We start from the raw sequence: 15182 nt of genomic DNA, 5'->3' as shown, positions 1-15182 counted from the left end.
TATATATATATATATATATATATATATATATATATATATATATATATATATATATATATATATATATATATATATATGAATGAATGAATGAAAACGCGACGAAGACGTCGACCAAAAGCGTGTGTCGTCTTTGCGCATTGGCGTGACACGCATGGCGCGGCTGTGCCGCGCGTTTTTAAAATGGCGCGTCCGTCTTGTGTTCGTCTCCCGAGTCTAAGAGATCTCAACGTGTGGGAAAGAAACCGTATCAGAGGCGAGACGGCGAGGCGAGTGAAACGAAAAAATGGGCTTTTTAATCGCTAACTAGATTCGGTGACACAAGTGAGAGCAATTCTAGTGCCATTTACTAGTGTGGTGATGATTTTTCGTTTCTCTTTTCATTCTTTTTTCTCTTCCCTTTTCGTTTCTTCGTCTTCCCGTTGTCGTTTCTCTTCTCTTATTTTCTCTTCTCTTACCTTTTTTTCTTTCTTTTTCTTTTTTTTTTCTTTTATTTTTAATACTAATGCTAAATTATCAACGTTCTTCCCTTTTAAAGTTACGCGAAAACCAAAGTGTTTTGTTTCTTCCCTTTTATCTGTGCCAGAAACAACTCAAAGTTCTTTCTGCATGTGACTCGAATCCATAAAAAGAATCATCGTATAAATATTGTTATATATAATATATGGAGAATGGAACATAGAGGATATAGAGAATGGAACATAGAGTGCGAGAGAGAGAAGGAGAGAGGAAGAAATGAATGAATGAATGAGTGAGTGAGTGAGAAAGAATGAAAGTGAGTGAATGGAGGATATTGATAGCAGTAAGGGAAAGGAAGAGAAAGATAAAGGGCGAGAATGAGTGAGTAAGTATGTAAATGAGTGAGTAAGTGAATGAGTGAGTGAGTGAATGAGTGAGTGAGTGAGTGAGTGAGTGAGTGAGTGAGTGAGTGAATGAGTGAGTGAGTGAGTGAGTGAGTGAGTGAGTGTATGTATGTGTGTGTGAGTATGAGAGAGAGAAAGAGAGAGAGAGAGAGATCTTCGCGTTTGCAGAAGCAGAAAAACGCGAGAAACTGCGTCTGTTAGATGTGACTTAGGTAATTAAGGGCGCGGGAGGAGCCCGCAGACATCTCTCTCTGCCGTCTCCTCTCTTTGCCGACTATGCGTGCGCGCGTGCAATTCGCCACGAGGGCGTCCGCAACGGTGTCCTTTGGTGAATTCCCCGAGAACCAGGAGTCTCGACTTGCAAAGACGAATTCCCGAAGAACGAAGAGGGGGAGAAGAAGAAGGAGGACTAGTAGTAGTCTCGACTTGTAAAGACAAATTTCTAAAAATTGAGATATTTCTCGGCTCGACGAAGGAAGAAATTACTCGGGGACGAGGTCTCTCTCGTTGTACGCGAAGACAGACAATATCATCAAAATCGCGGAGTGTGCCACACCTCGTCGTCGTCGTCGTCATCGTCGTCGTCGTCGCCGTCGTCGCCATCGTCGTCGTCGTCGTCGTCTCTCGAGAACGACGAATCGGGCAGGAATTCGTCGAGCTCCTCCACCAGTTTTCGTCTCGGGTTTTCGTTTTCCGCACAGCGGCACAGCTACCGCGCGCAGCCAGGGTCATGGCTCCACCCGGCTTTCAAGTTGTGAGAGAGGGTGGCTACATGGCCCTCGCTCGTCTCGTATTTACATTATACAGTGTACGTATGTATGAACTGCTCACTGCCTGCGCTCGCTCATATGCTGGCTAGCGCGCTGCCCGCTGCTCGTACTCTCCGACGAGGTTCGGTCGCTTCAAAGCCGCAGTGGTTTGTCGCATCACCTCCTCGTCTTCTTCTCCGGCGACGAGGAACAGCAAACGAGAGGATACCTTGTTCACTCTCTTTTTTTTATCGATTAACGACGGGAAATCAGAGAGAAATCTCGCGGGGACAGTTTTGCCATAGGCTTTCTTCGAAGCAGGAAACCAAATCTTGCGACAGTTCTCTTCAGATTTGGGGACACGAAGGACGTGTAAAGACGAAGACGGCGACGTAACCGAAGCTCATCGAACAGTTCCTCGTGTCGAAGACCGGCGGGACGGCGACGGGGTGGCAAGAGTAAAAAAATGCGTTGTGAGATATAGACAGGAGATGAAGATCGCGAGCAACCGCGTGCGAATCTACGGAGAGTACGTTGCGCGAGTATAAAAAAAAAAACTACCTTGTACAGGATGGCGGTATCGACCTGGAACGTGATGTTCCAGACGCAGCCATAAGTCCATGATGATGATGATGAAAATGATGATGATAATGAGGTGTGCGAGGAGATGATGATGTGTGCGATGTGTGATGACGCAGCCCGAACATCGCCGGACTCCGGCGCCGTGTTGCAGCACACGCGCGCACATACACACCAACACGCACACACATACACACACACACACACACACACCACATATAAACACACACCATATACACACACACACATATTACACTATACACCCCGGGCAGCATGTGTCATATACCTTGGTTGTGTCAGACCCACCTTGGTTGAAACACTGAGTTTATATAAAAGAAAAAAGAAGTATATATATATATGTATATTTATACATATATATACATACGTATATATATACATTGGATAAAGTATATATATACATATACATATATATAAAGCTATCACAAATATTGCATAATAATTATAATTATAATTACCGTAATGTAATAACTATAATGATAAAAATAATAATAGTAATAATAATTAAATAATAATAACAAATAATTATTATCATAATAGTAACATTGCTTGGTTTTCAGTGAGAGAGCGCGTGATTAAAACGGGTGATGGCAGAGAGGGAAGGACAGATAGCGCATGTGCAGGACACGAAGTGCAAAACGATGCTAGTGAGAAAAATTGATAGCATAAATGAAAGAGCGAGTGAAGGAGAAAGAGAGGGGGAGGGGAGAGAGAGAGAGAGAGAGAGATTGTGTGCTGTGTATGCGTATGTGTACATGTTCGTATGTATGCGTGTGTACGCGCGCGTGTCTGCTGTCTATGCGTATGTGTATTTTCGTGTATGCGTGTCACCGTGCATATTTATGCGTATTTGTGCAATTGCGTGGGCACCTGCGTGCACTCACGTGTACGTGTGTGTGGGAGAAAGGTGAAAAGAAAGAGGTTAACGAGTATAGTAGAAGGAGAGTAGAGGAGAGGGAGACGATGTGAGGGAGCGATTTCAATATGCGTATAGGAGAAAGAGAGAGAGGGAAGGAGAAAGAGAGAGAGAGCTATTTAAACGAAAGATAAAAAAGGGGAGAGGTGGAAAAGAAGATCAGTTGCGAAACATTATAGGCTTTGTACAACTCTAATCGAGAAATCGGTGAGTGCAAGACGACGTATGAGAGTCTCCTCGAGCACCTTGAGAGGGCTGTTAGGTTCATTTGTAAATCATCTCTCTTTCGTCGAGCGGAGGCGATACACACACCTACCACCCTTTCAAGAACATAATACGTTGGGTATTCTTCCTCTGTGTATAAAATTGTAAACACCTACCAAACCCGAAATCAATGTTTCTAACTTATTTATAATAAATAATATACATTAATGAGAAAAATAAACACAGTTTATGAGTAGCATCGATGAGAGCGTGACGAGAGAATTCATCACCCGGGGTGTGAGCGACGATATTCCTCCCCTTCTGTCCCGCGTCCCGTCGTCAACTCCTGTAAGACACGCCAAGAGATTCGCGCGGCTTTACAGCTTCTTCGACGAATCCAGAGTTAAGCTCTTTCGATTTTTTTATATTTTGTATGTAGATCGTGGCGATATTTTAAAATTTTGGATTGAAAAAATCTTAATATCGTACGTATAAAAGTGTCTTCATTTCATTTAATTGTATCATTTTATCCGAAGAAGTACTCGTGTTGTATATGATTGTGATTGATCGTTGTGTTACTTCTATGCCATATTTCAATGATTAGTTTCGAAATATACCCTTTACTGTGCACGATTCTCAAATTTTCTTGCGATGTTTCACTTGACGGCGGATACTTGTCTTACCAGAGAGAAGCCTGAGAGCGGCGATTTTCGGGGGATAGCTATGGAGCACTGATACGTCATCTGCGCATATTTTTAAGACAATTATTTCGCTATACTCCCAACGCTGTTGATAATATCATCGCTTGGTGTATGTCCGTGCTACACGCACTTTACCTACGTTCGATATCGTAATTTTGAGATGCGAGTTTAACAGACAACGAGCTTGATCACATCAACCGCCGAGCTGAGAAAAAAAATTATAATTGGATTAGAGGTACGTTAAGCTCATAGAAAGAATAATATTATTAATAATTAAAACTATATTTGAGTTGAAGGACAAAATGAATTATCAAAGAGTCTTGTTTTTAATTTTGCGTAGAATATATTTTTTGACAATAATGACGATGAAAGATCGAATTTAAAAAATTGCAAGAGCTTATCAATATGCAGAAGAGATTGTTCTTCGTTTCTAAGATAAAATATTTAAGATGCATTTCCGAATAACACGGAATACATTTAAACCATTGCTTGCAAAATTTGATATTATTGAAAACAGTAATAATATACATGTTGTGAGTGAAAACACGTGCGCTTTCCCTTGAAAAACAATTAATGATTACCATTTGGTACTCATTGAATATTGAATCTTTGTGATAAAGCTTCATAATAAATTCCATCAAATCTCAATATGTACTTATTTTTCTTTCAAATTCCGGAAGTATACATTAGTTCAGAGAAAAAGAACACATCTATAATGTGTTTAGATGATAAATCGAACGGTGCTCCATCGCCGTTCCGTGAAAAATGCCTACTAGATCGCTCTTAGGCTTCAGGTACGCTCAAAAAACGCGTTATCAACGCCAATGATTATATTCTGATCACTTTCTAAAAGTACAAGAAAGATTGAATGACGCGTTAGCGCTAAATAGCGCTGATAGCGTTGCTCCCCGAACGCATCCCAGATAGCACAGAGAACTCTAAAAGAATTCAGTCGTATGTCACCAATTCTGAGTTCATTTTATACAAAAAGAATTCTTTTCACTGAACTGAACTCTGAAGAATTCTTTTTACATCTGAAAATGAACTCAGAATTGGTGACATACGACTTAATTCTTTTTGAATTCTCTGTGCTATCTGGGATCCTTCATATTACGACGAAGATTGCCAACAATTCCTAAGAGACGCAGGAAACATTTGTGAACGCGTTATTAGTAGAGATGGGATATCGAACAGAAATAATTGATTGCAAGCTATAATCGGTATCGGTATCGCCCATCTCTGGCAGATACAATGACAGACGGGCGGATAAGCGAGCGCGAGCGAGATGGCGAAGCGAGCAACAGCGGTTGGCGCGACGAGGACGGCGAGTGGGCGATCGCGCCCGAAGTTCGCGCTCGGCTAGAAACGGGACATCGAACAGAAATAATCGATTATAAGCTATAATCGGTATCGGTATCGCCCATCTCTAGTTATTAGTGTCTTCTGAACAGTCGTCGAGTCGACGTCTACTGCTGTGCATACAGAATTTAATCGATTCCGCAAAGGTGTCGAGTTTCGTGCATTGTTTCTACACACACATATATATAAAAGCATTAATCAGACGTTAATTATATTGATATACAATAATGGCCGGACTGGCCGAACTAGCCGAGCTGGCTATTCCAATTGCAGCAAATATAGATCGTAGTTATGAGAAACGGTTTTTCCATCCGATCGTTTGTCACGTTTGCAAATGGCTGAACAATGGAAATACGATTCCTTGTGAATGTGGTATGCTCTCTTATTGCTCTGGGGAGCACCTGGAGATAGACCGAGGCCGAGTCCTCGGGAGCTTTGGTCACGGCGAGATTTGCGTGGTGATAACGAGTCTGATTGCGATGAAGGAAATACGAAACTATTCTCTTGAAAATAATAGATGGCGGCAAGAGCTGAGGAGAGAGGGTAGGCCGAGGAGGAACAAACCTTGGTATAAACACCACATGACGTATTTGAAAGTCGTCCAGAAGAACCTATCGCGCAATCTAGAATGGCATGAAAAACAGATGTTATTGTTCGCGAGATCGTGCTGTATCTGCCACGAAGAGACAGATCTAAGTCCTTGTACGACTTGCTTCTGCGTTGATTTCTGCGCGGCCCATCGTAACAGCAAATTTCCACACGACTGTGAGAAGCAGCAGGAATGGCTCTACACCGAAATGCGAAGTATCAATGTAAATCCCATTCCAATCTACCGACCACTGCATCACTTTCCGGACAAACAAGTGGACGACATCGAATCGTTTTATGAAAGGTACATGTTACCTGCGAAAGGCGTGCAATGGAATGTCCCAGATCTTGTCTATTCCGATTACGTATCAGGTCCGCTGACAGTGTATTACGGCATGCGACTTGCAAATCTCTTTGAAGACGAACCAAGCGCGGGGGACTCCTATGTTATTCATATTATAGAGGCAACTGAAGTGGATATAGACAATGTGCAGTCTTGGGAAATTTTTTTACATTTTTTCAATAAAAAAACGAAACTGTTAATTATAATGGTGGGGTCGGAAATAGAAGAAGAGTTAGTAAAGAATCTTTCCGGCCAACTCATGACTTGTGTCGCGAGATGTCAGACTTTAGATCTTACGCTTAACGTCGAATATCATAGTAAGTTATACAACGAATACGCGAGTAGCACGTCATATAAGGCGCCAGATTTGCTCGTAGGATTTCATGTAAAATTCTCTAACGGGCAGACATGGAAGAATTTTTTCGCGTCGCTAAAGAAATCGGTCTGTCCGCTAGTTCTGACGGTCCGATCGAGAGTCAACGGAAGACGGTTCACAAAGAGAATACAAAAGGCCCTGCATGAAAATGTAAAACCTGTCATTAACAGGCCAAATAGATTTAAAGCTTGTAAACTGCACAAAGACTATATGAACCAACGTATCTTTTATCAGAATCAACATTTAATTATTTATACGAAGTTAGCTTAAGACAAACTTTTGTTCAATGTATAATTGTATCATTAGTGCTGTAACATACTATTATAAATAATAGGACTTGCTATGTGACACGCGAAGAGAGATTGCCGAGTAGCCGTGCGTTTCAATCCTACGTCATCTTTGACGAGTCCGGAATTAAAGTCTTTCTTCTTTGAACTCAAAATTCATTCGCACAGCGGTTTATATATATATATATATATATATATATATATATATATATATATATATAATTTGCAAGCAGCTACATAACTTTGTCATTAATTGAAAAAAACTGGCAAATAATCACACGCAATACAGCAGATGGTTAAGCAATCATGTGATAAGCAACACCTGTAAATGTGGATATTTGCAAAGTGGTAGAAGATATTTTTCATCAGTTTGACTTATTTTACAAGCACATGAAAGCATTATAGCTGCATACGCTGCTATCATAGCTCATCCATCGCGTGATTACTTACCATCTTCTTTAGTAAATAATTTATAATGTTACGTGGTTGTTTGTGAAATGGTAGACGAGTTTTGTGTTCAGTTTTATGAATTCTGCACAACGGATATATCAGTAATTGTCAGATACTCTGTATAATAAAAAATATAATAAAATTATGAAGTATAAAAATATAATAAAGATATTTGTGTTGTTTCTTTGAACGTGTTTGTTCTAGTTGTGACAATATCTAGTTGGATATCTCGTACAGTGTTCTCGTACTTCGGCTGAAATCTTGCCAACAACGATTATCATACAAAATAGTGTATACAGACACGCAATCGTGACCATTTGATGACAAACGTGTATCAACTGTCGTGCGAACGGATGTAAATATTCCGTGTAAGGGTCATGGCGATGTTCCTCGCGACAGAGAGAATAGCAATATCTCTCTCGCTCATTTAGAAGCGACTTTATTTCAATTAATTGTATCATTTTACCCGAGAAAGAGAATATCACCTGTGTCGCACATATGTGATAATTGAATAATCGCGTTGTCGAATGTTAATAAGTTTTGTTAATTAATTATAAATTAAATAATTTAAAAATTAAAGTTAATAAATTATAAATAATAAATAAATAATATTTCAGCAATTACTTAAGTAGGCAAGTTCTCTTGCGATATTTTTCTCGTTGCCGAACACTCGATGTAATCACTCTTAATATACAGAAGGAACCGTCAAGTTTTTCAAGCTAGTAGGGGAAATATATTTAAATATGTTATTATTGTCTGAACGCGCTATCAGAGTCTGAATAGTTGTCGGGTTGAGGTCTGCTACATATACTACGTATACAGAATATTATCGATTCCGCTAAGTTTCGCGTACTGTGTTTGAATTCATCATGTCAACGACAAGTAAAACATTATCCGCAATGACAAGTAAATCATCATCCATACGTTCACCACACGAGGATTATCAAGAAAAAAAGCTTGTTGGTAGAAGTCCTGTTTTTCCTAAAGATCTATTTTTCCATCCGATCGTTTGTCACATATGCAAGCGCCTGAACAATCGTAAGATTTCCTGTGACTGCGGCATGGTTTCTTACTGCTGCAAAGAGCATTTGGATAAGGATCATCTTGATCACAAGGAGTTCTGTAGTGCTATGAAGATATACAAGAAACTTGTTCAAGAGAAACGTGTACAGACCTTTACTGAATCACATATAAACAAATGGCACGACTACAAGCTTAAACGCTTGTCTACCGTACAGAAACGGCTATCTCGCAAATTGTACCGGCACGAAAAAGAGATGATAATGTTTTCAAGATGGTGCCGCGTTTGCTACGCAGAGAATAACCTGCGGCATTGTCCACGGTGTTTCACCGTCGATTATTGCAAAGTTCATTACAAGAAATTAAAGAATGATGAACACGAATGCGAGAAGCTGAAGGAATGGCTTTATTTTGAGATACAAGCTATCGATGTATATCCTATTCCGCAATACTGCCGAAAATTTCATGACTTTCCTGACAGAAGCAATATTAATGACATGTTTTCATTTTATGAAACATATTTATTACCTGAAATAGACGCGCCTTGGACCATTCTAGATACCGTCTATTCTGATTATCTGTCAGGGCCGTTGACAGTATATTATGGTATGCAGGATGCAAAATTATCAATAAGTCCAAAGAGAAAAAGCATCTACGTTATTCATATTATAGACACAGATTTCGAGGATAGAGAGACTTTAAAGCAATGGGAAATGTTTTTACATGCCTTCAAAGAAAAGACAAACTTATTCATCGTATTGATAGGGTTTGAATTAAGATCAGAATTAGGTGGCACTAAAGGCAACTTCGAAATTTGTTGGGAGAAATGCATGCTGCTGAGCCACACACTTAATTATAAACATTATCGTATGTCATACGAAAATTATGTGAAAAATGATCGTTTTATAGAACCAGATTTGATTGTAGGATTTCATACAAAACTACGAGAAAATTTAATACTAGCATTGAAATCTCAACTCTGCCCGATAATTCTAACAGCTAAGACAAAAGAGGATGCAGAAAATATGGTAAACACAGTGCGAAAACGGACTGGAGGTGTAAAGCCTATCCTTAGTAAGATAAATAATTTCAGAGGATGTAGACCGTATTTAACCGACTTAAAACATGATACCTATTATCGTAATAACTATTTAACTATTTACAAAAAATTATCATGCAGTATTTAACTGATCAGTCCTAGTGTTGATACATAATTGTATCATAACTTATGATAGAATTTCTTTTATCGTGCGCTAAGAGAAAAAATATATAAAAAAATAAATATTTCCTCAATGGGGAGTTACCAATAATATATTTACTTAAACTTAAATTATTTTATTTAAGTAAAATTGACTTTATAAAAAGTTTAGGTTTTACTAATGTTTAAAAAAATATATATTTTACCATTTGACAAATTTGACATTTTATATCAACATAAGCAAATACGTTATTGATACCTCCCCATCAAAGAAGTATTTACTATTTTTCGAATTTTTTTCTCAGTGTAAGTAATAAATATCGACCGACGATAAGGAAGCGAACAGATCGTTGAAGATCCGTGACTTACACCTCTGCGGCTCCTTCGACGCGTCCAACTGTTTTGATCTGTGCATTCGTTCGCGAAATATTTTGCGCAGTTATCAAATTTTGCCTGGCAATCAGTTGATAGGAAAGTGACACAGCACGATGTAAATATTCTTTTTATTGTTTTCTTTCAATAAAAATATATATTATATTATAAATATATATTCTTCTAAAAGTAAATATATATATGTATATATATATATTATATATACACTATATATATATTATAAATATATGTTCATCACAAAAGATATACTCATAGAAGTATATTGTATATAAAGATTTCTCATGAAAGCAAATAAAAGATATTATAAATATTCAGTTTTGCCTGTGACGTCGAATATGTTATCCATTTCGACTCATGTCACAAATGTTTGCCGCGCAAGGTCATTAACAGTCGCTCACAATCCTAACCGTTTGATGTATTAGAAGGACTCTGAATTTTTTATTAGAAAAACATGTATGAACTGTTACGCAAACGAGTGCACATATTGCGCGCCATTACGGCAATGCTTCTGAAACTTCTGATCGAGAGAATCGTAATGTCGGTCGTTTAGAAGCATTTCTATTTCTATTTTACTATATTTTAATTGTATCTTACTGTATGATATCATTTTAATTCGACGAAAGATATCTGTATCGCATGTATAATTAATTGATCGATGTGCATTTTTCATGCGATATTTAGTACAAAATTTTGTACTCAACAACTTCTTTAAGCCGAGAAAAAAATGGTTGAGTTACTGACTTTGCTTGAAGAAAATAAAATACCATTAAAACAAAATCTGTTGATCGATTGTTCAACGATCAATCGTTTGATCGATTGAACAGATTATACAGATGTTGCGAAGAGTTATCGATTGATTAGTATCGTTGACTTAACGATTGCAATTTGGTCTACACGTACGGTAACTATATCCACGCAACTATTTTGCAACTTATTGTTGCACTGACGCGTAGCTTCTGTTCAATAGATACAAGATTTCTTTGAAGAGACGGTGAGCACCGATTTTGTTGATTCAACTGTTTTTTCTCAGTGCATCCTTTTTCATTTGTTTTGTATTTGTAATAAACTACTTGAATATTATTACTTATGATGATATCCTCTCAAAGATTTCCCTTAAACATATTTTCCTCGGCCGACAATAAATTCTCTTACGACATTTGATTTGGTAACGGACGCTAGCAGTTCGTTGTGTATCTCTTGTTATAATAGGGATTGTCAACAATTCCTAAGCACACGCAGGAAGTATGTATTGCGGGCATGTTATTAGTGTGATCTGTATCGTTGCTGAGTTAATATCTCGTATTGTGTATACAGAATTTTGATTTCGCCAAGGTGCCCAGCAGTGTTTCGCACATTCTTTCTAAAGAATTCTTAGAAACATATAATTCTAAAGAATTCTTAGTACATTCTTTCTTTCTGTCGTATAAATAAAGCACTGGTTAAACGTTACATACGCCGACATAAAGTAATGATAAGACGTCTTCAGTATCAACGAGAAAAGGTTCGTCGATATGACGATCTGTTCTTCCATCCGCTCATTTGTCACGTTTGCAAGCGGTTGAATGATGGGAACACATTTCTTTGTGGTTGTGGCGTAATCTCTTACTGCTGTGAAGAGCACATGACGATGGACCGAGAACAATCCGACGATAACGTCGGTCATGGCGAGATCTGCGACGTTATAAAGCAACTGATGGACAAAAAGTTAATGCGAGGATTTTCTGGCGGAACCATTTATGAGTGGGACAATTGCAAAAATAACTACATGAGATTGATCAAGAATAACCTACTTCGTGAGCTGACGCGACATGAAAAACTGATGATATCGTACATAAGAGCGTGCCTCATCTGCTATAAAGAGACAGATCTTAAGCCTTGTAAATCGTGTTTCTGCGTTGATTATTGCGAGGCTCATTGCATTAAAGACGACCACCCGTGCGACGAGCTGAAGGCATGGCTCTACTTTGAAATACAAGCTATCAGCATAAATTCAGTTCCCGAATGGCTAACATTTCATGACTTTCCTGACAGAGGCGTTGTAGATGATATGCAATCATTTTATAAAACGTACGTATTGCCCGGAAAAGATGCGTCTTGGACTATTTTAGATACTATCTATACTGAATATCTATCATGGCCACTGACAACATACTATGGCTTGCGAGAGGCAAATTTGTTAAATGTTGCATTGACACAAAATACCTACGTTATTCATATTGTAGCGGCAAGGAATATGGATAGAAATAATTTATCATCGTGGGAAATTTTTTTACACATCTTCAAGAAACCGACGAAATTAGTCGTTATATTGATAGGGATGGGGCTAACATCAGAATTCGAGAACAACTGCGGCATACTTCAAACTTGTTGGGAGAAATGCATGTCTTTGGGACACCAACTTTATTTTAGTTGTCATCGTATGTTATATTATGACTATGCGAAAAGTGTGTTATTTACGGCACCAAACGTGATTATAGGATTTCAACTAGAGAGGAGTTTTGATTATGTGGACTCATGGGTGCAATTTTTAACATCGCTCAAGGATCCACTTTGCCCGGTAATTATAACGACTAAGTCGAGAAGTAGCTCACTGAAGTTCATAAATTATATAAAAAGTTCTCTGTCTGAAACTGTAAAACCTATTATTGAGAGATTAAATAAATTTAAGTCTTTGAGGCCACAGAGAGATAATAGGACTGGTAATCTTTTTTATCTTAACGAATATATAGTTATTTATGTGAATTTAAATATTCCGCTTTCTATGGATAAATGTATTCAGGCATAATTGTATTATTGCTTTCGTAGCATTTTATTATGAATGATAGATGTCGATATTTTATGATAACGCTTGTCGGAGATTGCCGAAGATCCACGTCCGTTGAAGTACGTTTCCAACTTTTCAGCGCGTCCAGAATCCAAACTCTCTTTCTGCAATTTATACATTTGTTAACTTGTACGACGGATTGCACACCGGCGATAATCGATTGTAACAGTAGTCGAAGTGACATAATACATTGTAAATATCGGCTTTTCATTACACTCTTATCCGACTGCTTTTCTTGAATTCTCAGTTGCAGTTGCGATACTTCATTTAATTGTCTCATTTTACCAGAGAAAAGTGTCGTGCGTATGACAGTGCTTGAACGAAACCAAATGCGATTATAAAATATCACGTGTAACTTAATAATGGGCAGACACGGCTGCGATTTGTAGTAGTAGTAGTAAAGATGTCATATTAGTGACACTGCCAGTTAGTTTTAATAGCTAAATCGTAAGTTAAATTATAAGGATAGATAAACAACATGTTCAGAATCTGTTTGATAAAATATTTAATTTTAGCGCTCGTAAATCATTAAAAAACTACGATATAACCTTTTTCATTGTAATAAATATTTTATTGTTTATAAAGATTAATATGACGTAAGTCGGTCAATCGACGATAGTAGCAGTTCTACTGCATGATTATATCATTATGTTAATAATATATTTATAAAATTATAATAAAATTATTATAAAAACAATCGATATTTACACATGATTTGATTATATGATATATATAACGTAATAACATAATGTATAATATTATTATATTACTTATTATTATTATGCAATATTAAATTATATTAATTAACATATATACGTTGATATTATACTATTTCAATTAAATATTATATTTAATATCACTAGAATTATATTATCATTGTTTGTACATTAGATACATTGTGTATTTTCTTAATAATAAGGCACCAGTGGTATACATACATATTATGGTATACATACGTATACATTTTTATTATTTTTCTCTGAGGAAAGATATTTTGTTATTGTTGTGTGTATCCTGCTTTCCGCCGAAAATCATTCAAAGGAGTGTCCTGAGGATAAATAGCGATTGATTGCCGGTTTTTAATTATTTTTTGTTGTGCTAGCTTGGAACAGAACCAAAATCGTAACTGCGACATTACCTACAGCGAAAATTGATTATGTAGTAAAAGGTACATGTATTACGCATATGGAGGCGCTTTAAAATACGGTACCGGCTTCATCGCGGAAATGGCTCCGTTTCCCTTCTCTAGTAGCCCTTACGCAACTATTATCCTAGCGGAACAATGGATGCGTTCAGCGAACTCAACAGTTGGACAACAGTTGAGCAATTCGTCAATATAATTGGTCAAGATTTAGGGATCTAACAGTAAGAACCAATAATCGCTGATTGCTCACTGAACGCTTTTTCCACTGAACACGTTCAATGTGGGAATCTGATGTGGGATTCTGATGTACTTATGCCACTAGATCTAGTTCGAATTTGTTGGTTGAGGATTGATACATATTTTTAATTTTGATTTAGATCTAACAGTATAAATCAATTAAATCTTAAAGCTTACTGAGTGCTAAATGAGCAATTATGGTATTGGATGGCAGCCATTGCTATCACCATACATTATATCTAAACAAAAATGCAGGAAATTCAGCTGCTATAACTGATCAAGCTCGATCGTCTATTATTTAAAAACTATCACAGTTCCGGCATTTTCATATGAGTTCTTTTATTTTCAAATTATCCAAGGAATCTGTGATTTTAAGAAGTTTTCTACGGAAAGTATAGAATATTTTGTACATTGTATTTTTTATACATATTTTGTGTTTCTTTTCTCTTTTAGAAGATCAAATTAAGCTGTTTGGAAAATATCGTAATCATATTACTCTTTTGTTTTGCAATATTTCGAATTTCAATCATGATAAGTCCTTTGACTTTATATTCATATGAGTCAGCAAGTCAGTAAGTTATTTATATTTATTATATACCAATTTTCACATATACAAGTACATCGTTTTGTTCACTACTTCCAATTGCTAATTGAAGGGATCGCCGGAATTTATTAGTGTATTTACCTAATTGTCAATCTGTCGATTCTCGCGAAATAGGCCACGAGAATCTTTACCGCGTCTATAGATTAGCTGAATATAGAGAGTACAGAAGAGGGGCGGGGGAGGAGGAGGACAGCTGCGTGCATAGTGCGCATGTACTAAGAGGGGCGAGTGCTCCATCACCTGGACTCCGTTCCTTTGATATAAGAGAGAGAAGGACAAAACCAATCCAACGAGTATGTGTGTGTGTGGGGGGGGGGGGGGGGGGGACAAAA

The 15182-nt window shown here is 37.5% G+C and overlaps 2 protein-coding genes across 2 annotated transcripts; both read left to right on the top strand.

The window, feature by feature from the left end:
* Positions 1-5613: 5613 nt before the first annotated feature.
* Positions 5614-6839, top strand: LOC116842746. Its single transcript, XM_032812397.1, has 2 exons — positions 5614-6634; positions 6724-6839. Exons 1-2 carry the CDS (start codon positions 5614-5616, stop codon positions 6837-6839), a joined length of 1137 nt encoding a protein of 378 aa, XP_032668288.1.
* Positions 6840-11256: 4417 nt separating this feature from the next.
* LOC116841750 lies at positions 11257-13562 on the top strand. Its single transcript, XM_032810080.1, has 2 exons — positions 11257-12108; positions 12264-13562. Exons 1-2 carry the CDS (start codon positions 11510-11512, stop codon positions 12280-12282), a joined length of 618 nt encoding a protein of 205 aa, XP_032665971.1. The 5' UTR covers positions 11257-11509; the 3' UTR covers positions 12283-13562.
* The last annotated feature ends 1620 nt before the right edge of the window (positions 13563-15182 follow it).

Source organism: Odontomachus brunneus, unplaced genomic scaffold, assembly GCF_010583005.1.
Source record: "Odontomachus brunneus isolate Ranch 3 - 2012 unplaced genomic scaffold, Obru_v1 Obru_scaffold_002, whole genome shotgun sequence".
Taxonomy (NCBI): Eukaryota; Metazoa; Arthropoda; class Insecta; order Hymenoptera; family Formicidae; genus Odontomachus; species Odontomachus brunneus.
This window is presented reverse-complemented; position numbering and strand designations above follow the sequence as displayed.